The sequence below is a fragment of the Balaenoptera borealis genome (assembly GCF_965194805.1).
Source record: "Balaenoptera borealis genome assembly, chromosome: 2".
NCBI classification, from domain to species: Eukaryota; Metazoa; Chordata; class Mammalia; order Artiodactyla; family Balaenopteridae; genus Balaenoptera; species Balaenoptera borealis.
Window position 1 is genome coordinate 171349326 of NC_138867.1, and position 26800 is coordinate 171376125.

The window sequence follows — 26800 nt, forward strand, 5'->3', positions numbered from 1 at the left end:
TGTGCTTCCTGGTTAGCGGCCGGTTATGAAGTCCCGCGACACTTAGAAGGCGGAAGTGAAGCGGAAGCCATTACTCTCCGGAGGCGATTGCTGCTGTACACATGGGCAGAGGAGTGGTCCACCGCGGCCACTTCCGAGCTGTTGGTCCCCGCGGCATACCGGACCTTTCAATGAGCTTCTCGTCTCTTCGGCGGCAGCTTCCGTGACCTCTGCTCCCCGTGATTCTACCCTCCGTGATGTAAGACCCGCTTTCCTCACTTAACCCTTTACTCCCCGCCTTCCTGAGGACAAGAGAGGCCCACAAGGCAGGGAGGGGTAACGGGGGACAGGGACCTGGGACCGGGAAGCCAGGCAGCCAGTCGGAGTGTGTTTTAGATCCTGTGATAAGCGGTATGAAACGCTAGTGATGAAGTTTAGGACCACTGTATTTAGCGACGAGGGAGAGGCACTGGTGATCTGGTCCAAAAAAACTGACATCTTGGGATGGGGACAGAAAAGCCCGGCCAAAGTGAGTTCAGGACATTATTTGGGGGGGGAGGTGTGTGTGTGTGTGTGTGTGTGTGTGTGTGTGTGTGTGTGTCCGGAATTGGAGACCGCAAGGATAAACTACCTACCTTTTGCTTTGTGGTCAGCTTTGTCTAACATTAATAGGAGCACACTGGTTTTCTTTCTGTTAGCATTTGTCTTGAATACTTTTTACACTTAAACTTTTCGGTTATTTATCTTTATTTACTTTAGTTGACTCTCGTGTATATAGCCTATAACTAGATTTTAAAATGCACTTCAACATTGTTGTTTAATTTGAGAATTAGTCCATTAATATTTATTGTGATTACTAATATTTTGCGTTGATTTTTACCATCTTATTTGGTACTTCCTGTTTATTTTTTTCCCTTCAAATAATTATTTTATCAGACTATAGGACATATATGTCTCACAAAAATATGAAAACACAGAAAATTAAAAGAAAAATAAAGTGAATCTGCAAACCAGGCCAAGAAAAATAAGAATTCGAAACCTCGGAAACCTGTATTCTCCTAAACTTCATCCTTCTCTTTCCCCATGATTTTCTTCCTGGATTTTACTGCTTATATGTTTTCTCAAAAATGTATTTACTAATTTTGGTAATTACTTGTAGGTGGACTTACACTAAGGTATTTTCAGAGACACCCTCTTTCCATATTGATGGAAGTACACATTTTAATTTAGAGATTTCCAGATATCTTGTAGAAGATTACACGCACCTACCTACCCATTCTTTTTCAGGTATTTTGTGACTTAAATTTTAGTCAGTTTACAAAGTTCCACATACCGAGGTTTTGTTTTCAAGTTGAGTTGAATATATATATATGGATTTTGAGAATATTGGCATCATTATGCCATTGAATTTTACAATTAATTAGTTATACCTTTTTTTAAAATAAATTTATTTATTTTTGGCTGCGCTGGGTCTTTGTTGCTGCGTGCGGGCTTTCTCTAGTTGCTGCGAGTGGGGGCTACTCTTTGTTGTGGTGCACGAGCTTCTCACTGTGGTGTCTTCTCTTGTTGCGGAGCTCGGGCTCTAGGCGAGCGGGCTTCAGTAGTTGTGGCACGCGGGCTCAGTAGTTGTGGCTCGCGGGCTTAGTTGCTCCACGGCATGTGGGATCTTCATGGACCAGGGCTCGAACCTGTGTCTCCTGCATTGACAGGCGGATTCTCGACCACTGTGCCACCAGGGAAGTCCCAGTTATATCTTGTACAATGCCTTTCAGTAAAGTTTTATGAGGATCAGCAAAAACGATTTAAGGGTTTGGTTTGTTGTTGTTGTTTTTGTTGTTAGATTTATTCCTAGGAAAGTGTGTATTTTCCTTTTGCATCACACACTTTTTTTTTTTTAAACAGAACAGAGTCACACATTTATTTTTTTAATTTATTTTTATGTATTTATTTATGGCTGTGTTGGGTCTTCGTTTCTGTGCGAGGGCTTTCTCTAGTTGTGGCAAGCGGGGGCCACTCTTCATTGCGGTGCGCGGGCCTCTCACTATCGCGGCCTCTACTTCTTGCGGAGCACAGGCTCCAGACGCGCAGGCTCAGTAGTTGTGGGTCACGGGCCTAGTTGCTCCGCGGCATGTGGGATCCTCCCAGACCAGGGCTCGAACCCGTGTCCCCCGCATCAGCAGGCAGACTCTCAACCACTGCGCCACCAGGGAAGCCCACACACATTTTTTATTATTTACTTTCTCTGCTAGAGAGGCTGAGGACTTTGAGTAGCATTGAATGGAGTTTGGATAGCAAACTTGAAGCAGTCCTGTTTTCTTTCTGACTTTAAGGGAAGTTAACTTGAATGTTTGCTGGAGGCTTTTTTTTTTGGAAAGCGTTTATTAGGTAAAAGAAGTCTCCTATTTCCTAATTTAAGAGTTTTTGTCATGAACAGCTGTAGGCTTTTAACAAGTGATTTCCACCCCCACTCCCAGCAACTACTTTGATATGTTGATGGATTTCAATCACCTTTTGAAAACTATGCCTGGTCTGTGATAGGTTCTAGTTCTGTTTGTGCTTTGAATGAATAAGTGAAAAATACGACTTTCTCATTTACCTGATAATGTGGTGAATTAAACCAATTGATTTTCTAATGTTACATTAAATTTGCTTTGGTAAAATAACTAAATTGGAAAGGGTATGTACTATTTTATCATTTTTGGTTTCTGGTTGCTAGTGTTTTTGTTTGATGATTTGCATCTCTGTTTGAGTGAAATTGGCTTGTAATTTTCCTTTTCTGTTTCAGGTTTATTCCAGCCTCATAAAGTGGGGTGGGAGTGTTCCCTCTTTTTTCTAAACTCTGGAATATTTTGTCTAAGAGTAGAATAACTTGTTCCTTAAAAGGGAGTTTTACCAGGAAAAACCATTGGGGTCTGAATTTTCTTTGCGGAAAATTTTAAAGCTGTTGTTTCAGTTCTCTAAGAGTCATAGGGCATCCAAGTTCTCTTTCATTATGGTAAGTAAAATTTCTTTAGGAATTTATTCATTCCATCTAAGGCTAAATTGTATAGTCAAAGTTGTTAATAATGTGCTTTTATTATATTTTTAATGCTTGCTCCATGTGTAGTGTTTTCTAGGTTTTCATTCTTGTATTTATATGTTCTTTTTTTTAAAAAATGCATCCTGCCAAAATTTTGTCAATTTTGTTTTTCATGAAGAACCACTTTATAATGTGTATGTTTTTATTTCATAACTTTCTGTTCTTTATAATTGTCTTCCTTTTACCTTTTTGGCATGTTTCTTTACAGTTTCTTACATTGGAACCTGCACATCGAACGGATTACAGTGATAGTATTTTATTATACTTTAGTTCTAAATATTATCAAATATTATGATTTCTTTGGCATGTGAATTATTTAGGCCTTTTTCTTTTAATTTCCATTTCTGTGACGTTTTTCGGGTTATCTTTTGGTTATTGTTTGCTAACTTGATTGCACTATAGTCAGAGATTGATGCCATTTTCTGAGACACACATTGTGCCCCATGTGTGGTTGGAGTTTATAGTTAGGAAATACTGTTTCATCTTGTGCAATCTGCATATAGTTATTGAATTGTCTGCTTGAACATATTATTGAGAGCTCTGGTAGTGGCTTTGTCCATTCTCCTTAGAGTTCTGCCCCCCTCCCCCCACACCGATATATATATTTTTTAAAATAAATTTATTTATTTAACTTTGGTTGCGTTGGGTCTTCCTTGCTGCACATGGGCTTTCTCTAGTTGCAGTGAGTGGGGGCTACTCTGTTGTGATGCGCAGGCTTCTCATTGAGGTGGTTTCTCTTGTTGAGGAGCATGGGCTCTAGGCGTGCGGGCTTCAGTAGTTGTGGCGCAAGGGCTCAGTAATTGTGGCTCACAGGATCTAGAGTGCAGGCTCAGTAGTTGTGGCGCACAGGCTTAGTTGCTCCACGGCATGTGGAATCTTCCCGGACCAGGGCTCGAACCCATGTCTCCTGCATTAGCAGGCGGATTCTTAACCACTGCACCACCAGGGAAGTCCTACCACTGATATATTTTTGAGGATGTATTATATGACATATATACAGCTTTTTCTTGGGTTGTACCTCTTCTTTTTGTAATTCCTCAGTTTTCTCTATTAGCCTTTTTGCCTTAATTCATTCTGATATTAATATATTTAAACCAGGTTTTTTTTTAAAGTATTTGCCTTGTATATCTTTTTAAAATTTCTGTTCTTGCTATATCCTTTCTCTTGTAAACAACATATAACTGGATTGTTTTTACTCCATTTTGAGAATATCTGTATTTTAGTTGAAGCATTTTGTCCCTTAACATCCTTTTTTCTTTTCTCTAGCTTCCTTTGATTTGAGTAGTTTCTTCATTCCACATTTTTCTTTGCATATTTTGAATTTATCTACGTTTATATGCATATTGAATTTATTTATGTCTATTATTTTAGTGGTTATTTTGGAGTATTCTTATTCATGCTCGTTCATGAAATTTAGATTTTTTTTTAAATTAATTAATTTATTTATTTATGGCTGCGTTCGGTCTTCATTGCAGTGCGCGGGCTTCTCATTGCATTGGCTTTTCTTGTTGCGGAGCACGGGCTCTAGGTGCGTGGGTTTCAGTAGTTGTGGCACGTGGGCTCAGTAGTTGTGGCTCACGGGCTCTAGAGCACACGCTCTGTAGTTGTGGCACACGGGCTTAGTTGCTCCGTGGCATGTGGGATCTTCCCGGACCAGGGCTCGAACCCATGTCCCCTGCATTGGCAGGCAGATTCTTAACCACTGTGCCACCAGGGAAGTCCCTAGATTTTTGATATGTTATCACTCTCCTGATTTACATGGTTTTTTGATCATGCATTTTAATTCTATCTTTTTTTTTTTTTTTTTAAACTTTTGTGTTTTATTTATTTATTTATTTATGGCTGTGTTGGGTCTTCGCTTCTGTGCGAGGGCCCTCTCCAGCTGCGGCAAGCGGGGGCCACTCTTCATTGCGGTGCGCGGGCCTCTCATTATCGCGGCCTCTCTTGTTGCGGAGCACAAGCTCCAGACGTGCAGGCTCAGTAATTGTGGCTCACGGGCCCAGTTGCTCCGCGGCATGTGGGATCTTCCCAGACCAGGGCTCGAACCCACGTCCCCTGCATTGGCAGGCAGACTCTCAACCACTGCGCCACCAGGGAAGCCCCAATTCTATCTTTTTTTAAACCTCAGAAGAGATTATCATTGTATACAGTCATTTTTAGTTTCATTTTACCCACACATTTTCCATTTTGTATGCTTACTTTGATTCTTGGACTCTGATTTAAGTTCTTAACACTCTTTACCTTGGTTCCTTGATTTTTTTTCTTTCTCTCTAAAGTACGTATTTTAGAATTTCTCTTTTCTGTGAATGGCAAGCCCAAATATACCATTATTTTGCTATCTTAGTAGACATTTTGGTTGCTAAGGGACTGTATATTTTATTCCAGAGCCATGAAGATGTTCCACTATCTTCTGGCTTCCATTATTGCTGGCGAGGAGTTAGGTATCAGGCTAATGTTTATTTCTTTAAAGCAGTGATTCTTAAAGTGTACTCCAGACCTACAACATCAGCATCACCTGGGAACTTATTAGAAATGCATATTCTTGCATCCCCAGTTTCTGATGAATCAGAAACTGGGGATGTGGCCTAGCAATGTGAGTTTTTTGGTTTGTTTTTATAAAATATGTTTTCAGTGTGTTTTAACAAGCCCTCCAGGTGATTCAGATACAACTTGAAGTTTGGGAATCATTGCTTTAAAGGTAACCTGTGCTATTTCCCCTGGCTGCTGTTAAAATATTCTTTTTGCCATTGCTGTTTCTCTGGTTCAGTGTTATTGTATCTAACTGTGATCTGTTTTTATCTTCAGTCTCTTTATATTTGCTTTCTGAAATGAGAAATCCACAGCTACTATATTTTGCAGTAACTGCCTGTGCTCCTTCTCTCTCCCTTTGGAATTCTATTTAGAATCAGTTCAGCCCTTTTCCCTCTGTCCCCCATGGCTCTTTATACTTATCTTTTTATCTGTGTGCCCTCATGTTTATTCTCTAGAAGTGGTTTTTAAATGTAAGCCTGCATAAAAGTCACCTATAGTGCTTGTTAAAACAGATTCATCAGTCTACTCCAAAGAGTCTCATTCAGTTGGACTTGGATATGAACTGGGCATCAGAATTATTAAAGCTCTCTAGATGATGTTTATGCAGCTGGCTGGGGGACCACACTTTGTGTGATACTCTAGAAAACAATTTTTTGGGGGCTGTGTGTAATCTGATAAAGCTATTTACCTAGTCCCCCCCATTTTACCTTTATTTCAGCAATTGTAATTGTCCTTTTAGAAATTACACATTTTTAAATTTCTGAGTATTTATCGCCAGCTTGTGAATGATTTTGAAAGATATGTCTTTTTTAAAAAATTAATTAATTAATTAAATTTGTTTTTTGGCTGCGTTGGGTCTTCATTGCTGCATCCGGGCTTTTTCTAGTTGCGGTGAGCAGAGGCAACTCTTTGTTGCGGTGCACAGGCTTCTCATTGAGGCGGCTTCTCTTGTTGCGGAGCACGGCCTCTAGGCGCACGGGCTTCAGCAGTTGTGGAACGTGGGCTCAGTAGTTGTGGCTCGCGGGCTCTAGAGTGCTGGCTCAGTGGTTGTGGCGCACAGACTTAGTTGCTCCGCGGCATGTGGGATCTTCCCGGACCGGGGCTCGAACCCATGACCGCTGCATTGGCAGGCGGATTCTTAACCACTGCGCCACTAGGGAAGCCCTCTGTCTGTATCTTGTGTTGCACTTAAAATAGTTTTGAGTGGAAGGTTTAATCAGTATATCTAGATTGCCTGTTGGAAATAGAAGTCTTAATCTGCCCTTTTAGCCGTGGGACATTTCATCTGGTTGAAAGCTTACAGATAGTGAAGTACATAGAGATATTAATTTACAAGTGTAACACATTTCTGGACTGAGAAAAATGGCATGCAGTGTTCTCACAACTATTGTTACTTTGTCTTTGTGTACAAGAATAACACTGGTAGAAACAGTTCTAGCAGTGGCAGAAATATCACTCCATAAAAGTAACAAAAGAATCATTCTATCTTTAGTATTTACATCTGCAAATTCTGAATATCTTGGGGCAGTATTACAAAATTGAATGTGGGGATTTTAAATCAAATATTGGAAGAATTATGGCCACAAAAGGAGAAGTCACAATAGAACAATTTAAAGGGTAAAATGTGTTTTGGACCAAAAAACTGATGTAGGAGGCAGATCTTCTGTAATTGTGGGGAGCAGGGGTGAGATTAGGGTGAGGTATGTGGGCGGAGGCATTAACCGTGCACTTGTATGATGCTGAAAGCACCTCTTTGAATTTTGTACTCCAGCAACCTCTCTTACCTCACCCTAGTGCTGGTCCTGGCACAGAGAAAAACAGATCCCAATGAGAATGGGCTAAGATGTGTTGCAATAGAAAAAGGGAACTGTTTTCACTGTGTTATAAAGGAAATTAAAAGAGAAATTAAACAATCTCAGTAGCCTTTGAAAATTCTCTCTCCATCGCATTTGTCTGTGCTGATATCAGTCTGATAATCGTGGTTTTGTTTCATGTATTGTGTAAAAACGGGAGTCAAAACTTCTTTAATAGATCCCATAACTGTTTCCAGACTCCCCTGCTCCACTTCCAGTCACTTAGATGCTGAGGTAGTCCTGTTGCATCTGTATTCAGGGTCACTGAGTGTAGCTCAACAAGTGGTATAATGCTCAGATGAGAAACACTCCAGAACCTCGCTCTGGCCTCTAGTTTGCATTACCATGAGACTTTGAAAATATCCCCCAGGTTTGAAATTGATGTGAGTGCACTCTCTATCCAGGCTTGAACCGTTTGTTTACCTTGCCCCACGTTTTGGGCAGTAGTGAATGATGGGGAGCCAAGGTGTGGCTAAGCTTTATGGCTGTGTCCTAGCATCTGGGTCAACATACATCTCATAGGACCTGAAGGGGAGTCCCCCCCCACACATACACCAAGATCCATAGACCCCCTCCTTTGTGATCTTCCCAAGACCCCGGGGTCCGGGAGGGCCTTCTCAATATGGAGAGAAATGTAGATCAGCTTATTTGTCATCCATTCATTCTTTTTGCTCACTGTTACCCTGTTTGTTGTCTGAGGTACTGTTCCAGACACCTCAACAGTGAAAAAAACAAAGAAGTGGAAAATCTATCTGCCTGGAGCTTATTGTCAGGCTGGGCATAAGGGAAGAAAACTAAACAAGTAAAATACATAGTATGTGTGGGAGAGACAGTAATGCTTACTAGGTGTTCTGTGTGCTGTCCTATACTTCCCAGGATCCCTGGAATTAGCAGGGGCATGTGACTAGTTCTGGGCAATAAGCTGTGAGCACTTCAGGGTCAGAGCGTATGTGTCAAGGTGCACAGTTCTCTAGGCACACCCTTCTCTCATCATCCATGGCCAGAATGACCACAGGTTTCAGTTGGCTCAGTTACAAGAGGCATGCCCCCGTGTAACTGGTAAAGTTTCACCACCAGCCCAGGTTGAACAAGTAACATGAACCAGACATAAACTTCCGTTTCATCGAGTCATTGAGATTTGAAGTCTGTTTTTGCAGTAAAATAGAGCCTACCCTGACTTACACGGTATGTTAAGTGGAGGTTAGTGCTTTGAAGAAAAATAGAAGAAGGAGTGGGGTTTAGGGGTAGACAGGCAGAGGTTTGCATTTTGACTAGAGTGGCCAGTCAGTGCCATGTCGAGACACTTAAAGTTGACTGAAGATCCGAAGCAGGAGAGGGAGCAGGTACACTTGAATGTGAAGAAGCACATTTCCATGTAGAGAACAGCAAGTGCAAAGATCCCAGGGCGGGAACATGCCTAGTACAGGCATAAGGCCCAGTGAGGATAGTGTGAGCAGGGCCAGCGGGGGCCGGGAGCCAGGAGGGGTTGTGGATGAGGCAGCAGGAATGTAGGCCTTTGGCTGAGTGAGATAGGACGCCAGCAGGTTTTGAGCAACAGAGTGATGTGACCTACATTTTACTGGCAAAGTTCTACTTGCCGTATAAACTAAAGTACAGAAACAGGGAGACTTTAGGAAGCTATTGGAATGATCTAGGAGAGAGGTGGTGCCTTCCACCAAGACAGTATTAGAGTAGGTGGTGAGGAGTGGCCAGATTTTGGGTAAGTTTTCAAGGTAAAGCCCATAGGATTTGCTGGTGATTTGGATCTAAAGTGTGAAAAAGGAGAATCCAGGATGACTTCAAGGCTTTTTGCCTGGAGCTCCTGGAAGCATGGAGTTGCCATGGAGATGGGGAGGCTGGCAGGAGCTCAGCATTAGGTGTTTACCTTCAGGTCTTATTAGATATTGCAGGGGAAATGTTTTACGTATTGCTCATCTGCCCATTTCTCTTGCTCATGCTGCCTGGGGCAAGTACCAAGGAATGGAGAGTGGCATCCACTGTAAATTAACAGTTTACAGTTTAAATCGCCAACAGCCATTTTGTTTTATGATAAAAATAATGGTGTTTTAGAGTGAACATTTATTGAGCATATACAGTCCCATAATCCAGTGTTATAACCTCCAGTTTCCAGATGAGAAAACAAGTTTAGTGAGCCCATTCTTTTTTTTTTTTTTTTAATTAATTAATTTATTTATTTATTTATTTTTGGCTGCGTTGGGTCTTTGTTGCTGCACTCTGGCTTTTTCTCTAGTTGCGGCGAGCGGGGGCTACTCCTCGTTGCGGTGCGTGTGCTTCTCATTGCCATGGCTTCTCTTGTTGCGGAGCATGGGCTCTAGGCGCCCGGGCTCAGTAGGTGTGGTTTGCGGGCTCTAGAGCGCAGGCTCAGTAGTTGTGGCGCACAGGCTTAGTTGCTCCGCGGCATGTGGGATCTTCCCAGACCAGGCCTCGAACCCGTGTCCCCTGCATTGGCAGGCGGATTCTTAACCACTGTGCCACCAGAGAAGTCCGTGAACCCATTCTTGAATGGAGCCCCCATGGGCAAGAAAGCTGGGCTTGCAGCAAGGTGGGGTCACCTGATGTCTCAAGGACAGACAGACAACAACCTTCATGGATGTGTAATCAGGACCTGGATGTCAGTACCGAAGGGAGGAGGGACTTCAGAGTGTGAACATGTGTGGTATGGGGTAGAAGAAGGCCCAGGAGAACCCTGGCCCTTAGGGATCCTGGCAAAGGAGGAAGGACCACAAGCAGGATTCTCAAAAAGAGCAACCAGAGATGGAGGGGGACAACCTTGGGATTGATGCACAGTGGCCAAGAGCAGAGGCTCCCCAGGAAGAGGGAGAGAGGAGAGGTTGGTAGTGGGCAGGATCATGTATTGAGGAGATCAAGCAAGACAAGAATCAGGAAAAAGCTGTTTCCTGATTTGGTGTCAGGGAGTTCACATGCAGAGAGGTCACCTTGAGAGGGGACATGTGTGGCTCTGGAATCAGGTTCATTAGCCCCTGTTTTGTGACCTTGGTCACATGACCTAACCCTTCAGTACATGCCCCACTTTTCTCAGGATACTGCTTACCTCCTGGGGAAGTTGTGAGAATTAAATGAGAGTCCCTGGAAAGACTCAGGAGATACTTTGTACATAGTAAGCATGCTTATGTTGTTATTTGTAGCATTGCTATTGATGTTGGCAAGAAAAGTTGGGGAACAGAAACTTGAGCAGAAATTTGTAAATTGAGAATAGAGGAATAAGTGGGAGGTGAGGGTGGAGACCTTGTTCTTCAGTGACTCTGAACCTCTTTTTTTAGCTTATCGAGTCTCTCCTCAGTAATCTGATGCTGGAACCCAAAGGCACAGTGATCCAGAAAGAGCTTTGTAAGTGAGAATCCTCTACTTGAGAAAGGCAAATGTTTGTTCCAAGTTCGACCTCAGAAGGCTTGCAATACCTCTTTATACCCAGAAGGTGGCAGCACCTGATCTCATTTGGAGACAAGTACCCTGGTATCTAGAAATGAATAAAAGATGGTTAACATTTGTGTATTTCCTCACTGCAAAAGGGGAAAGAGAAGGGAGCTAATATTTGTTGAGAATCTACTACATCAGCTGATGTAGTATTCTTGAATCTCTGAGAATCCTCACTGTTCTCACACAGGTGGTACTTATCAAATAAAACTATGCCCCCACTGCCACCTCCAAAGGGAGGAATGAACTCAGGCTTGGCAGTTAAAGAAATTAGAGCCCAGGTCTCACCCCTGCCACCTGCTATGCAATTTTCTGGCAGTTACTTAAACTCTCTGAGCCTGTTTGCGCACCTCTGATGGTGCTATAAGGCCCATCTGATTGGTTTTCTGTGGGGTTCAGGTAAACCCAACACTGGATCGTACTTAACATGAGGTGGGACCTGGGTTCCCACCAGTGGCAGTGCTGTTCACTCCCTTTGTAAACCTTTCAAAGAGAAATGCAACTACTTTTATTATTATTACTTCACCCAGTTTCATAAGTTGTCCCCAGGAGTATTACATTTTTCCAATTGTGTTTTATTACATCTGGTTTGTTCATATTTCTAGAAAAAAGGTAAGACTGGTGCTCAGTAACATTTAATTACAGCTCAAGGAATTAAACAGCTTGCCCCTTATTTTCTAGGTAACAAGCTATAAAATTGTGTTCTACAGTATTTTACATCCCTACTCAGTTTTTAATTTGAAAAGAACATAATTCATCACCTTGGCAAACAAGTGTTTTTTTCTAGCGTATGATAAATATGTGTGTAGCTAAAGAGACTGCAGATAACGCAGTTTTGGAGAGCATTTGGCAACACTTACTAAATGTTTAGTCATAAATGTTGACTAAACATTTCGCTATCTAGAAATTCGTTCTAAGGAAAAACTTGAAAAAAACTGCAAAAATTTAGCTGCAAATATTTCTTCCAAGTGTTGTTTTTCTACTTGTGAAAAATTGGAAATATTCTAAACATTTTAACGTAAGATCATTTCAATAAATTGATGTGCCTATCTAGAAACACTTAGAAAATGAAGACATTAAAATATCAAGACATTAATGAAAATGAAAATACATTATACAAATAGTATAGCTGATTCTAAATTTCATCTGCAAAAGAAAATATTTGAGAATATCCAATATTTTTGACAAAGAAAAACTGATGAGTGACACATTGTCCTAGATACCAGAAGATACTAAAGTAATGTGATTTTTTTTAACTTTTATCATTTGAACTTGATTTTACTATTCATATATCCTTTTCTTCATTCAGTATTTTGAAAGTAATTTCTATGTGTGAGGTACTGTGCTTGGCATATGTATAACTGAATCGCTTTGCTGTATGTCAGAAATTGCTGATATGTATAACAAATCAGCATAAATTCAGATGAGATTTGATAATCACCTATATGAAAAAAAACCTAAAACTGCTAAAGGATTAATTCAGCCAAACAATAAATGACTGGGGTAACTATGACATATGGATTAGCAGTGATGGAGGTCAGGGCAAGATGCCCCAAAATATGCCACTTTGGCATATTGATTATTTTGAATTAAAGTTACATAAGAAACAGTTGGCATAAGAAGGACACTCTGACCCTTTTTTGCTACCCTGAAAGTAGGAAATAAATCTCCCGTGTGAAAAGTAACTTCCCTGTACCAGAAGGCAAAGAGACATCCTTATCTCCAGAGATAGATATGAAGTTCAGAGCTGAGAAGGCTGTATAAACAAAATTTGTTACTTCTTTACCAATTTACTACCTCAAGCCTAAACTTTGTCTTGTCAATTCTTCACAAATTTATTGTTTCTTTGTCTGAAAGGTATAAAAGCTGCCTGCTTTGGTCACTTCTTTGAATCTCATAGAGAATAATGTGGCATTGACTGAGAACCAGACAACCTATCAGTGACATAGAGTCTAAACACCACCCCAGGCTTAACGTGTATACAGGTAGCTTGGTCTCCAGGTAGCTTGGTCTCTTTAGGAGTTCAAAGATGTTTGAGATTGTGCTATCTTGGTTTTGGTATCAGGGTAATGCTGGCCGTAAAGACTGTGTTAGAAAAATGTTACCTCTTCTATTTTTGGAAAAGTTTGAATAGGATTGGTGTTAATTCTTCTTTTAAGTGTTCGGTAGAATTCACCAGTGAAGTCATCTGGTCCTGGACTTCTCCTTGTTGGGAGAATTTGATGACTGATTGCGCCTGTTTATTTGTTATGGGTCTGTTGATTTTCTATTTCTTCTCCAGTCCATTTTGGTAAAGTGTATGTTTCTGGGAATTTGTCCATTTTATGTAGATTACCTAATTTGTTGGTGTACAGTTGTTTATGGTATTCTCTTTATATTTATTTTTTAAAATATTTTTTCTATTTCTATAACGTTGTGGTTATTTTTTTTTTTTTGGCCATGCCTCACGGCTTGCAGGATGTTTGCTGACCAGGGATTGAACCCGGCCCTGGCAGTGAAAGCCCGGCGTCCTAACCACTAGGCCACTAGGGAACACCCTTTTAGAGTCTTTTTTTTTTTTTTTTTTTACAATTAGTTATTCATTTATCAAATTTGGAAAGACTTTTTATTATTATTTATTTATGTATGTATGTATTTATTTATTTATTTATTTATGGCTGTGTTGGGTCTTCGTCTCTGTGCGAGGGCCTTCTCTAGCTGCGGCAAGCGGGGGCCACTCCTCATCGCGGTGCGCGGGCCTCTCACCATCGCGGCCTCTCCCGCTGCGGAGCACAGGCTCCAGACGCGCAGGCTCAGCAACTGTGGCTCACGGGCCCAGCTGCTCCGCGGCATGCAGGATCCCCCCAGACCAGGGCTCGAACCCGTGTCCCCTGCATCGGCAGGCAGATTCTCAACCACTGCGCCACCAGGGAAGCCCTAGAGTCTTTTTAATTTCTGTAAGGTTGGTAGTAATGTCCCCACTTTTACTTCTGATTTTAGTTATCTTGTTGATCTTTTGAAAGAACCAACTTTTGTTGATTCTAGTTTTTCTGCTCTCCATTTCATTTATCTCTGTTCTAATTCTTTTGCTGCCTTTAGGTTTAGTTTGCTCTTATCTTGTTGCTTAAGGTGTAAAGTTAGGTTGTTTGAGATCTTTCTTCTTTAATGTAGGTATTAACTGCTATAAATTTCCCTCTGAGCGCCGCTTTCATTGCATCCCATCAATTTTGCTGTGTTATATTTCCGTTTTCATTTGTCTGAAAGTTTTTTCTAATTTCCCCAGTGATTCCTTCTTTGTCCTGTTGGTTGTGTGAGAATGTGTTGTTTCATTTCCATGTATTTGTAAATTTTCCAGTTTTCCCTCTATCATTGTTTTTTAGGTTCATTCCATTGTGGTTGGAGAATATATTTTGCTATTATTTGTCTTAAAATTGGTTGAGAATTGTGTTTGGCCTAATTTATGGTTTATCCTGGAAAACCCTAATTTTCTTTTTTTTCGTAAGTGTAGTTCATTGATTTTCAGTGTGCTTGTCCACTTTTTAATGTAGACATTTAACTGTATACATTTCCTTCTGAGAATGACTTTAACCTCATTTCACAAGTTTTCATTTGTTGTATTTTCATTTTCATGTAGTATAAAATATTAAGTTTCCCTTGTTTCATCTTCTACATAAAATTATTTGTGTGTCTTTAACTTCCAAATATTTGAGTATTTTTTAGACATCTTACTGTTATTAATTTCTAATCTAGTACATTTGCTATCTTTTTAAGTTTGAGACTTTTTTATGGTCCAGCATATATGATCCAGACTATTGCTGGGTGTTGAATTGGAGAAAGTTAAATGATTTGGAGACACGTGGTGTAAGAGGTAGAATTCATTGACTTTTTTTACAAGAGTTTTAAATCGTCTACTTTATTTTATTATTGAAGTATAATTGATTTACCATGTTGTGTTTATTACTGCTGTACAGCAAAGTGATTCAGTTATACATGTATATACTTTTTTTATTATTCTTTTCCATTATGGTTTATCATAGGATATTGAATATAGTTCTCTGTGCTATACAGTGGGACCTTGTTGTTTATCCATTCTGTATATAAAAGCTTACTTTTGCTAACCCCAAACTCCCACTCTATCCCTCCCCCAAACCCCTCCCCCTTGGCAACCACCAGTCTGTTCTCTATTCATTGACCTTTTCTGCCCCCACCCCCCTTCATTTTCTACTTAATATCGGGCAGTGGATTAGGACCTGAGTACAGTGGTGCACTCTTCTAGTTTACTATATAGTTTAGGAAACAGAGTATAAAACAAGGAAATAAAAACAAGGAAGTAAAAACATAAAAATACATTGTGACAGGTTTTGTAGGAGAAAGAGAGTCAGCTAACAGAGAAAGCCAAGTTTTTTCATATGAAGATAATAACTTAAATTTGTAATGTGAAGAAGGTTGTGTGGATTTTTCTTTAGTTTCTAAGTGATTAGAGCTGTGGACTGGAGCAGTTAAGTTGCAGCTTTTTTTTTAAACATCTTTATTGGAGTATAATTGCTTTACAATGTTGTGTTGGTTTCTGCTGTATAACAAAGTGAATCAGCTATATGTATACATATATCCCCATACCCCCCTCCCTCTTGTGAGCAGCCAGAGAGCTGGCTACTGATTCTCTTTGTTGAGCCCAGAAACACAGGCTCAACAGGCTTTTGTATGAGATGTTCTTTGGTGGCTATTAGTAGGCAGTGAGAATATGATTTCGACTTCATATTGGACCTTGACTGTTAGAGATGAAAATTAAGGGACATTAAGGGAAGCCTTGGCAAAGCACAGAGTATGAAGAGCAATAGGGTAAGGGCTGATTCTTGAGCAAATTCAGCCTTTAATGGTGGAAGGAGACCTTCTGAAAAAACCTTGACAGAGTATCAAGAGAAGTAGAGAGAGAACCAGGGAGAGAGTTATATAGAAGCCTAGAAAGAGAATGATTCTCGAAAATATACACCAAATTTTGCTGAGGAATTGTATTTTCTGTGAAGATGGAGATGATGGTAATTGCCATTAGGTACACTGAATTAGGGAGATAGTGTGGACTGTCTTTATAAGCTTTTGCTCTGGAGGGAGGGCTAAGTGTAGTCGAGGCAGATCTGAAGAGGTTGGCTTTAGAAGGGAGGGAGGGCAGACATCTTACTGGTAATTGGAGTCATAGGTCAGTTGTGGGAGGAATTTTTGTGTAACTGGAGACAGGAAAGTAAGAAAGACTCCACTTAACTTTTTTAAAGTAGAGTATAATTTACGTTCAAGAAAATGCACATATCTCAGGTGATCAGTTTGATGAATTTTTTGACACGGTGTACATTGTATAGCCACTAACTGAAAAAGATAATAAAATATTTCAGTTGCCCCAGAAAGTTCCCTCTTGCTTCTCATTCTACCACCATATCATATTCCTGCAAGGAGGCAACCAACTTCTTTCCTTCTATTGACTTAAACAAACACATATTGCTATCAACCTTAATAAATTTTACCTATTTGTGGAATTGGAGTTATAGAGCTTTTTTTTTTTTTTTTTTTTTTTTGGTCTCGCTTCTTTGTCAGCATTATAGAAGTTCATCCATGTTGTGTGTCTCAGTAGTTTCTTTTCATTGCTGAGTAGTATTCCACTCTACATACCACAGTTTGCTTATTCATTCTTTTGTTGATGGATATTTAGATTGTTTACACTTTGGGGCTATTAAGAATCAGATTGCTATGACCATTTTTATATGAATCTTTGTGGACATGTTTTAAAATTTTTCTCTTGGGTAAATATCTAGGAGTGGAATTGCTGAGTCAAATGGTAGGTATACTTTTTAAAAAACTGGCGCATTGTTTTCCAAAGTGGTTGAACCATTTCACACCCCCACCTTTATTATATGAGAGTTTTGGGTGTGCTGTATCCTTGCCACCATTTAGTGTTGATAGTCTTTTAATTTTGGCTGCTCTGGTGGGTTAAAATGTTATTCCATTAGTTTTAATTTGCATCCATGATTTTGAGTAACTTGTCATGCTTATTGTTGCTCACTCATTAAATTTTGTGAAGTGTCTAAGTGTAGCCCTTGCTGAGTTATTTTTTATTTTTTATTATTATTGTTTTGTAGGAGTTCTTTATGTAGTCTGAATGTGAATTCTTTGTCAGGTGTACGTACTGCAAATATCTTTTTTCCCCAATCTGTGGCTTGCCTGTTTATTTTCTTTCTTTTTTTAAAAAAATAAATTTATTTATTTATTTATTTATGGCTGTTTTGGGTCTTTGTTGCTGTGCGCGGGCTTTCTCTAGCTGCAGCAGGTGGTGCCTGGGCTTCTCATTGTCGTGGCTTCTCTTGTTGCGGAGCACGGGCTCTAGGCACACAGGCTTCAGTAGTTATGGCACGTGGGCTCAGTAGTGTGGCTTGCGGGCTCCAGAGCTCAGGCTCAGTAGTTGTGGCACATGGGCTTAGTTGCTCCACAGCATGTGGGATCTTCCTGGACTAGGGCTCGAACCCATGTTCCCTGCAGTGGCAGGCGGCTTCTTTTTTTTTTTTTTTTTTTTTTTTAATGAGAGCCTCTAGGAACTACATTTTTGTCTTTTTTTTTTTTTTTTTTTTTTTTTTTTTATGGCTGTGTTGGGTCTTCGTTTCTGTGCGAGGGCCCTCTCCAGTTGCAGCAAGCGGGGGCCACTCTTCATCGCGGTGCGCGGGCCTCTCACTGTTGCGGCCTCTCTTGTTGCGGAGCACAGGCTCCAGACACGCAGGCTCAGTAATTGTGGCTCACGGGCCTAGTTGCTCTGCGGCATGTGGGATCTTCCCAGACCAGGGCTCGAACCCGTGTCCCCTGCATTAGCAGGCAGATTCTCAACCACTGCGCCACCGGGGAAGCCCTGGCAGGCGGCTTCTTAACCACTATGCCACCAGAGAAGCCCCTATTTCCTTAATAATATTATTTGATGAATAGAAATTTTTAATTTTGGTAAAGTTTAATTTATTGATTTTTTAAAATGTTTAGTTATATTTGTGTCTAGTCTAAAATATTGTTGTGTAACTCAATGTTGTTAAAGTGTTCTCTGTGGATTTTACTTTTTGGTGTCTGAGTTATCTCAAAAAGGTTTTTTTTAATTCAAATTTTTGTGTATGCAGTGATAATGGAGGTCAAAGTTCCTTTTTGTCCATTAAGTTCTTGCAGCACCTTGTTTTTTCCTAATTTGAAGGTCTAATTGGCTTTCTTAGGCGATTTATGAATTGGGCAGCATTCCATCTACTGACTATAGAAGGGTGCTGTCTCAGCACTATTTATTAAAAAGACAACTTTCCCTAATGAATTTCTTTATTCCCTTATTGAAAATCATTTGACTATGCACGTGTAGGTCTATTTCTGTTTTGTTCCATTGACCTTTTTTTCTATATTTATTCCAACAGCTTTTCATTACTGTAGTAAAGTTAGTAATATGAATCTTCCAAGTTTATTTTTCTTTCTTAACATTGTTCTGGCTCTTTGAGATCTTCTGCATTTTGGTACCCATTTTAGATTTGGTTTGTCAATGTCTAGAACATAACCTGCTGAGATTTTGGTGATGACGGCGTTGTATCTGCAGATGAATTTGGGGAGAGTGAATACCTTAATAATATTGACTCTTGCAGCCCCTGAAAATGATATAGCTCCTCACTTATTTAGGTTTTTTATTTCTTCCAGCATGGTTTCACAGCTTTTATTTGGTTTATTCCTATGTGCTTTATATGTTTTATGCTATTATAAATGAAAGTATTTTTTAAGTTTCATTTTCCAGTTCTTTGCTGAGTTATGTTTTTTTAGTTGTGATTACTGTGAAATGAAATGCAAGATTATTTGCTGAAAGCAAGGGTCATGTAAGACAGTTTTGGGTTTAGAAAAACTGGTGAGATTTTTACATGGTTTGGGGGAGATTGGAAGATTGGATTACCACTTATGCTTTTCTTTAGTGTAGATGCTCCTTCAAGGTTAGTGACTGGGTTTTGAAAGCTGCTGGTGTGACTGGGTGTGTGCAGACTGGTCTTTCCAAGTACCTTCAGGGAGGAAACAGATGGTTGGAATCATCCCAGACTGGTCTTCTGCTCATTGGGGGTATACTAGGTAGAGGATTAAAGGAATTTGGACAAAACTTTGTAGAAGTGATGGATCATGATGGATCTCTCAGCTGAATAGGTGGGGCAATGAAGAAGAATTTGCTGTTAGGGAGCAAGGTGGTAGAAGCCTGGGTGGCCTGGAATCCCCTCTAAGTGGTAGAGTTTATGTGAGAAGAATGTTGTGTAGGAGGTTTTGTCCAGAGAGCAAATTTCTGAATCATTGTTTGTGAAGTGAATCTGATTCTGGTGATGACAAGGCCTGGGCTGTGGCCCACAGGTGTGTATGTTGGTGTGGAGTGGGGGGCCAAAAGGCATTGGCGATCAGAACACATGGTCCAGATGGACCAGTCCTCATGGATGCTGGAGCCATCCTAAGCCAGGAGGACTATGCCTTGAAGTTGAAGAGGTCTGGGACCCAAGTGTTCAATGAGTGACAGAGTTTAACAGAATTGTAACTGGGGACAAATTACTTGAGAGAGTGAATCTGAACTTACCCGAGGTAGGTCAGGGACCTCCACCACATTGCCTGGAGGTTTTACCTAAGCTAGGTTAAGGCCCAAGCTGAGACAAGCTGCTCCAAAGAGGAAACGCTGAAAAGCAAAAGTCAGAATTGTCCTGTTAGTGGGAGAGACAGAAAGCCTTTGGCTACACCTAGTAGTCTTTTTCTCATTTACTACAGATGCCTGCTCCAAGAGTCCCATGAGAGCGAGAGAGTAGCTTTCTGGTGCCAGTGCCCTGCTTTCGTTCAGGCAAATTTACTATCATTCTCGCAGGATGGCAGCTCTTGGTCTGTCTCCCACATGTGGTAAGTTCTTCGGGTGATGAATGCCCTCAGAAATCAAGCTTCAGTGGCCCCTGCCCCTTCACTGAGGGCAAGGATGTGCACAGCTAGTGGGAGGGCTGCCAGGTTAGAAGTGGAGGAGGATACGTGAACTGAACGAGGGTGGGAGCGAAGTTCTGAGAGCTCCCCAGGTGACTGTGTCTGATTCAGGGTCTTTGTGAGTTTGGGTGAGGCAGGGAGTGTTTGTAGTTGGTGTGTAAGGAGGGATACTGGTAATTGGTAACCCTGCGGCATCCCATTTATTATTTTGATAAGTCTGGATGAAGTAACAGCTCTATCGCAGAGCTTTTATTTCTTTACCCATAAATTGAGAATATATATCATTATCTTTATGGCTATGTAGGCCCACCACCCTTTTTCCTGTCCTTGAGTAGAGCAGGGCTTCTCTGGCTTGTTGTACAACAGTGTGTGTGAGGGAGTGTGAGATTGGGGCATGTGCACTGCACACATATTGTTAGTGTGAGACCGTTTCCTGATCTGCGAATGTCAGGTGGGCTTTAATCCTCATGGGTCCTCTCTTCTCTAGCTATGTCCAACCAGGAGCCTGCCTATGTCCATGAGTCAGAAATTCCTCTTTCTTCAAAAGACCATTCCTGTCCCCAGGATGTGGAGCTGTTTGCATACAATGGCCTGGAGCCTCATACATCAACCAGTGTTGGTTCCCAGGTACACCAAGGATCTCAAGGCCCCTGAGGGTGGAGGAGGCACTTCCCTAGAATGCCCCCAACATCACATGTTAGGATTCTTTTAGATCTTTATCCAGGCTGATCGATGCATGATCAGGGTGCAAGAGGAAGAGCTGGAGAAGTTGGTGAGGCTGTCCTGGTATCAGGGATGTTAGGGGAAATGACTTATATAACAGGTGTTTCTCTCATAGTATAGCTCAAAGCTCTCAGGCCAGGTTTGGAGTTTAAGCAGGTTTGATCCCATGTCAGAGTTGCATTTGAAGCAATGAGATTATCTCATAAGATTTCTCATTGGAAGAGAAAACATCTGAGGACTGACCTCTAGAGTAAATGTTTAGACCCCAGATCCCCGTATTGAAAATCCTGTGTTTAGAGTCTCTCCTGTGTAATCTTTAGCTTCAGCCATCTTTGAACACAGATAGGCTGGGTTCTCACTGACCCCAAATGTGTGTGGTGTTTCAGAAATCAGTGACTTTCCAGGATGTTGCCGTGGACTTCACTGAGAAGGAGTGGCCCTTGCTGGATTCTTCTCAGAGAAAACTGTACAAAGATGTGATGCTGGAGAACTATAGCAACCTTGCTTCAGTGGGTAAGGCTGGTGGCATTTCTTCATTTATTCGTTCATGAATGAAATGTCTTTGTTGTAAGTACTTGCTGTGACCTAGGAACTGTGTGGGGATTCGGAACACAGTTATGAACAAGCCGACCTGGTGCCTGCCCTGATGGTACCTTGGATATTGAGACCTGTCCATTGCATTGCCCTTGGAGGTTGTCAAGTGTATCTGAGCTTGGGCATAGCTTTCTGAGTTAAGACGGCCTCAACCCTAGCAGTCCAGTGGTTAGAACTCTGAGCTTTCACTGCTAAGGGCACGGGTTCAGCCCCTGGTTGGAGAAGTAAGATCCTACAAGTCGTGTGCCGCGGCCAAAAAGAAAAAAAAAAAAATCCTCATTCTTTTGAAGGGCAAAATGTGTGGGTATTTGTGGTTTTGTGTTTTATGGAAGCCTTTCACTGTGTTCCTTAGAAATGTGGCACCATCATTTTGCTGCTCCTAAGTCAGACTTGTCCATCTTCAGAGCACTGAAGACCAAAACACTGACCCCAGACTAATGGAAGGGGTTGTCCTCTGCACGATCCTCCCTCAACATGTGTCTTTCCCCGTGAGTAGGGTGTCAGGTGAGCAAACCCAGCCTCATCTCCCACTTGGAGCAAGAAGAGGAGCTGAGGACAGAGGAGCAGGAACTTCACCAAGGCCCTTGTCCCGGTAAGCACCAGGCAGACACAAGTGTTTCTGAGAATCTGCTCTCTCCAGTGATTGGGATGACAGAGATCCGTTAGGAAACGTCACCTAGGGAAATCTGAAAATGCTCTTTCTCTTTCACTGTCCCTCCATCCTCTCACAATTCTTTTGGTCTCCATGTCCCTTCGTCTTTAAATTCGACATGTGTCCAAATGGGTTCTTTGTCCCATTCTTTCCTACTCAACATTCCTGATCACACTCTTAATGTCATTATCAATGTCATTCTTTGAAGAGGTGCTTCTTAGTGAGTCAGCTTAAATTTCTACCCTTGTCATTGCCAAATATCTCACATAGCCAGATTTTTCAGTCATTTTTACTCATGTGTGTTCTCCCCTTTCATATTCCCTTTCCTTCTTTAAGGTTAGTATTTGCAAAGAAGGCCACCTCTGTTTTTGTCACCATCATCCCACCATTTTCTTTCTCCAGCAAGTTAATATTTTCCCAATTTGTTTCAGATTGGGAGACTCCATCTAAAACCAAATGGTCAATTCTTATGGAAGATATTTTTGGGAAGGAAACATCTAATGGTGTGACAATGGTAAGATTTCCTTGGAATAATTCTGGATCTTCCATATTGGGAGAGGACAGGGGCAGCCTGAGTTAGAAAAGCAGCTCAAAGCCAGGCAGGTCCCCAAGAGGAAACAGTGTCAGAGACACTGAATATTACTGATTTGGGGAAAACTCTAAAACCTGGCCCCAAACCTCTTCACTTAAAGTTCCAGTGAGTAAATATTTCTATAACTATGTCTCAGATGTTGAGTGTTGGAGCTTAATTTAGTTTTAAACAGTTAACAAAGTATATGCAAAAAGCTTTATGAAAGTTATACACATGGAGCCTCAGGGCATAGTGTTCACTTGTTTTCTTTGATGGAGTCCAAATGAGGCAGGAGCAGTACTTTTGCATTGCAAAGTATGACATTATTAGTCATAATGATGTGCTTCTATGCCAGTATATGTGGGGATAGTCTTAGGAATGTAATGAATATGGGAAATGCCTTAGTCAACACTCCCTCTTCATCAACAGGAAAGCAGTCGGCTTGGAGAGAAATCCAGTGAATATGCTAACCTGTTTGACGTCTTCAGCATGGGTGCTCACCTTACTCAGCAAATGGGAAGGCACACTAGCAAGAGGCCTTATCACCGCCGGGACTGTGGCATGACTTTCAAGAACAGATCCCATGTAACCCAACATGTGAACATTTACAATGGGAGGAAAATGCATGAATGTCATCAGTGCCAAAAAGCCTTCACCACGAGTGCTTCCCTTACACGGCACAGGAGAATACACACTGGGGAGAAACCCTATGAGTGCAATGCCTGTGGTAAAGCTTTCAATGACCCCTCAGCTCTTAGGAGTCATGCAAGAACTCACCTCACAGAGAAGCCCTTTGACTGCAGTCAGTGTGGAAATGCATTCCGAACCCTCTCCTCACTGAAGATACACATGAGAGTTCACACTGGGGAGAGACCTTACAAGTGTGATGAATGTGGGAAGGCATACGGCAGGAGCTGCCATCTCATTGCACACAGAAGAACACACACTGGAGAGAGACCCTACGAATGTCGCGACTGTGGGAAAGCTTTCCAGCATCCTTCACATCTCAAAGAGCACGTCAGGAACCACACTGGAGAGAAACCCTACGAATGCACACAGTGTGGAAAAGCCTTCCGATGGAAGTCCAACTTTAACTTGCACAAGAAGAACCACATGGTAGAGAAAACATACGAGTGTAAAGAGTGTGGGAAATCCTTTGGGGACCTCCTGTCACGGAGAAAACACATGAGAATTCACATTGTAAAGAAACCTGTTGAATGTAGACAGTGCGGAAAAGCCTTCAGAAACCAGTCCATCCTTAAGACACACATGAATTCCCACACTGGAGAGAAACCGTATGGGTGCGATCTCTGTGGGAAAGCCTTCAGTGCAAGCTCCAACCTAACTGCGCACAGAAAAATACACACTCAAGAGAGGCGCTACGAGTGTGCCGCCTGCGGTAAGGTATTCGGTGATTATTTATCGCGGAGGAGGCACATGAGCATTCATCTCGTAAAGAAGCGTGTCGAATGCAGACAGTGTGGGAAAGCCTTCAGAAACCAGTCTACCCTTAAGACACACATGAGGAGTCACACAGGAGAGAAACCTTACGAGTGTGATCACTGTGGGAAAGCCTTTAGCATTGGCTCGAACCTTAATGTGCACCGGAGGATACACACCGGCGAGAAGCCCTACGAGTGCCTGGCCTGCGGGAAAGCCTTCAGTGATCACTCGTCCCTCAGGAGTCACGTGAAGACGCACCGGGGAGAGAAGCTCTTCACGTCATCAGTGTGGAAAAGGCTCCAGTGACACATCTCTTTAAAGAGAAACACGAGAGCGCAGACTGGAAGGGAACCTGGCAGGTGTAAGGAAGGCAGGAAGCCTTGATGAGCTCATCTCACTGGGCACAAAAGATATGTGTTAACTTGGGAGAAATCCAATTTGTGTAATAACTGTGGAAAGACTTGGGTTTTTCCACATCACTTTGGAGATAGTGTGAGAACTCAAGATAGGTGAGAAAACGTGTTTGTGGTGTGAAGAAGCCGTCAGTGTATGTTTAGCTCTCAACAAACGAGAACTTAGGGGGAGAAACCCTAGTCTGATATTTAATGTCAAAATGACTTCAGCATCACCTTGTACCTTCTTGGCACAAGAGTAAGCCCACCAGGGAGGATCTCTGTAAATTCCAAGACTGGACAGACCTTTCCTGGTCTCACTGTATTCCTCATGAGAGAAATCACACTGAAGAGAAAAACCTATGAAATAAGGAACATGGGAAAGTCGGTAACGGGTGGGCAAACTATGGCCAGCTGTCTGTTTTTGTACAGCTGGCAAGCTGAGAATAGTTGTTGCATTTTTAAGAAGAAAAATATGTGCCAGAGACCATGTGTGGCCGACAAAGTCTAAAATACTCACTGTCTGGCCCTTTACAGAAAAAACTTGCCAGTCCTTGGTCTACAGCAGTGGTTCTCAACTGGGGATAACTTTGCTCTCCGGGAGACACTTGGCAACGTCTGGAGACATTTTTGGTTGTCAGAACTGGGGAGGTGCCACTGGCATGTTTTGGGAAACATTGGGGATGCTGTTAAATATCCTGCAGTGGACAGGGGCTTCCCCCAAGAGAGAGAAATTATGTGCCCCAAAATGTCAATATTGCTGAGGTTGAGAAACCTTAGCCAACAATCCCTCAATTTTTTATGAAACATGTGGGTACTCACACTAGAAGAAATTTCTATTTAAAACTTCAAAATTATAATCAGTGTAATTCTTTCAGGAAACACATGAGAACCCACACTGCAGACAATCCCTATGTGGAGATAATTTCATCCACATTCCTGTCACTTGTGCGTATGAGAATTCACTCCCCAGTGGGATTTCTTAGTAAATGTGGAATTGCACTTATCAGTCTTTCATCATGAAAGTGGACCCCAGCTCATGAATTTTTAAGTCTTTAATTTTAAGATTATGCTCTTCCAAATAACCCTTATGCCTCATCACAGAAGGTTTGTATATAGTATTTTTATTATAATTTCATTCTTGATATGTGTTCATTTCCTTTTGGACAACTTGACCGATGGAATTTTTTAGAATAGTGTTACATGCTGTGTAACATGTGGGTATTTTTAGTACCTGTTTGTTACAAGTATCTAATTCCAATGCAGTTGTGATCAGAGCAGGATGTCTTCATCAGATTCATCCTTTGGAATATTTTTGGCCTCCCATCCAGCCAAGAGTAACATATAGTTGCTCCTTCAGTATCTTATATTCTTTTATATCAAGAAAGTCCAAGTTTTGTCTGATTAGTAAGGTGTGCTATTTTTAAAAATCTCTTACAGGTTTTCCTGCAGCTAGTACAGTCCATGTCCACAGCCTGGCCATTGACAAATAAGCAGATATCACTGTATGGGCTGTAAAAAAGCTCTTGAAAAAGAGTCATTCTTACCTAGATTCTTCTCTACATTTTTTTTTTTCCCTTGTTCTTCTCATTACTTCTCACCTTGAAAAGAGATTCAGTATCTTGTGTTAAAGGTGCATCTTATGACCGTGAGGATGCAAGCCACAGGCTGAAGGGGGAGATAACTGCAGAAAAATCACAATGATCCTGGCTTCCCCCTTGGCTTCTTTGAGTGTCTGCACTAGTCCTGGATTTATTGTTTCCAGACTTCCTATTACATGAGAAAAAATAAAACTGATTATTGGTTTAAGCTACTTTGGATATTTGATTGTTTAATCTATTTAATAATTGTTTTATTGGTGGCAGGAGGGTTCCGCTGTACCCAGCTGGATGCTATCTGTAACCCATACCTCTGGTCATTAGGTTGGAGAGCTGCTACATGTGTGGGTATAATCTACTTATACTTTTAATTGTTGGATATGGGTTTTAAAAATCCTTAAACCATGTTTTTAAATTGTATTTCAAATCCCTGATGTACTTAAACATTCCTTCTTGACTTGTGCTGAAATAAGTGTATTAGTTTTCACAAAAGCTCTAAGAAGTAGGTACCACCAGTAACTCTCTTTTGCATATGGGCAGTCTGAGGCAAGGAAGTTTAAGGGTGCTTGTGTGAGGTCAGCTCATTAACAAGTAGTAGTGCTTGTGTTTTGAGTCCATACTCTCTTATGTCAGGCCCTGTTTGGTGCCCTGAATCTATAGCAGTGAGTCAGGATTTTTGCCTTCATGGTGATCACATTCTACTTGGGATTAAGGCACGTGATAAACAAATGAGTAAATATATTGTATATCAGATGGTGGTCAGTTCAGTGCTGGGAAATTTAAGCATGGTGATGATGAGAGGGATGCGGGGGTTCAGTGGAACTGTTGGATGGATAGGGAAAGCCTTTCGTTTAAGGGGGCATTTGAGCAGAGATGTAAATTCACTGCCAGTGTGCACCGTGTTGTATGTAATGTGGGGAAGAGCACCCTCGGCAATTCAAAGGTCATGAAAAAGAATTTTGCTTGG

General features: G+C 41.4%; 1 protein-coding gene across 5 annotated transcripts; it reads left to right on the top strand.

Annotated features, from left to right (window-relative positions):
* Positions 1 to 26048, top strand: ZNF317 (zinc finger protein 317). Of its 5 annotated transcripts, XM_082382891.1 has the most exons (8): positions 2 to 238; positions 10746 to 10812; positions 19660 to 19785; positions 20348 to 20487; positions 20970 to 21096; positions 21674 to 21769; positions 22261 to 22343; positions 22830 to 26048. In XM_082382891.1, the coding sequence occupies exons 3-8, from the start codon at positions 19755 to 19757 to the stop codon at positions 24147 to 24149; spliced, it is 1797 nt and encodes a 598-aa protein (XP_082239017.1). In that variant the 5' UTR covers positions 2 to 238; positions 10746 to 10812; positions 19660 to 19754; the 3' UTR covers positions 24150 to 26048. The 5 variants fall into 5 exon arrangements, with proteins under 5 accessions (XP_082239019.1, XP_082239017.1, XP_082239016.1 ...); XM_082382890.1 differs by lacking the exon at positions 10746 to 10812 and having other exon boundaries at positions 3 to 238; XM_082382892.1 differs by lacking the exons at positions 2 to 238; positions 10746 to 10812 and adding an exon at positions 616 to 2974.
* Positions 26049 to 26800: the final 752 nt, after the last annotated feature.

What these genes read in the sequence shown, in the direction of transcription:
- ZNF317 (XM_082382891.1), top strand. Translation starts at nt 19,755, where the DNA reads ATGGCAGCTCTTGGTCTGTCTCCCACATGTG. An exon ending in CAACCAGTGTTGGTTCCCAG is followed by an intron (nt 20,488 to 20,969) that starts GTACACCAAGGA and finishes GTGGTGTTTCAG; the next exon opens with AAATCAGTGACTTTCCAGGA. An exon ending in TAGCAACCTTGCTTCAGTGG is followed by an intron (nt 21,097 to 21,673) that starts GTAAGGCTGGTG and finishes CCCCGTGAGTAG; the next exon opens with GGTGTCAGGTGAGCAAACCC.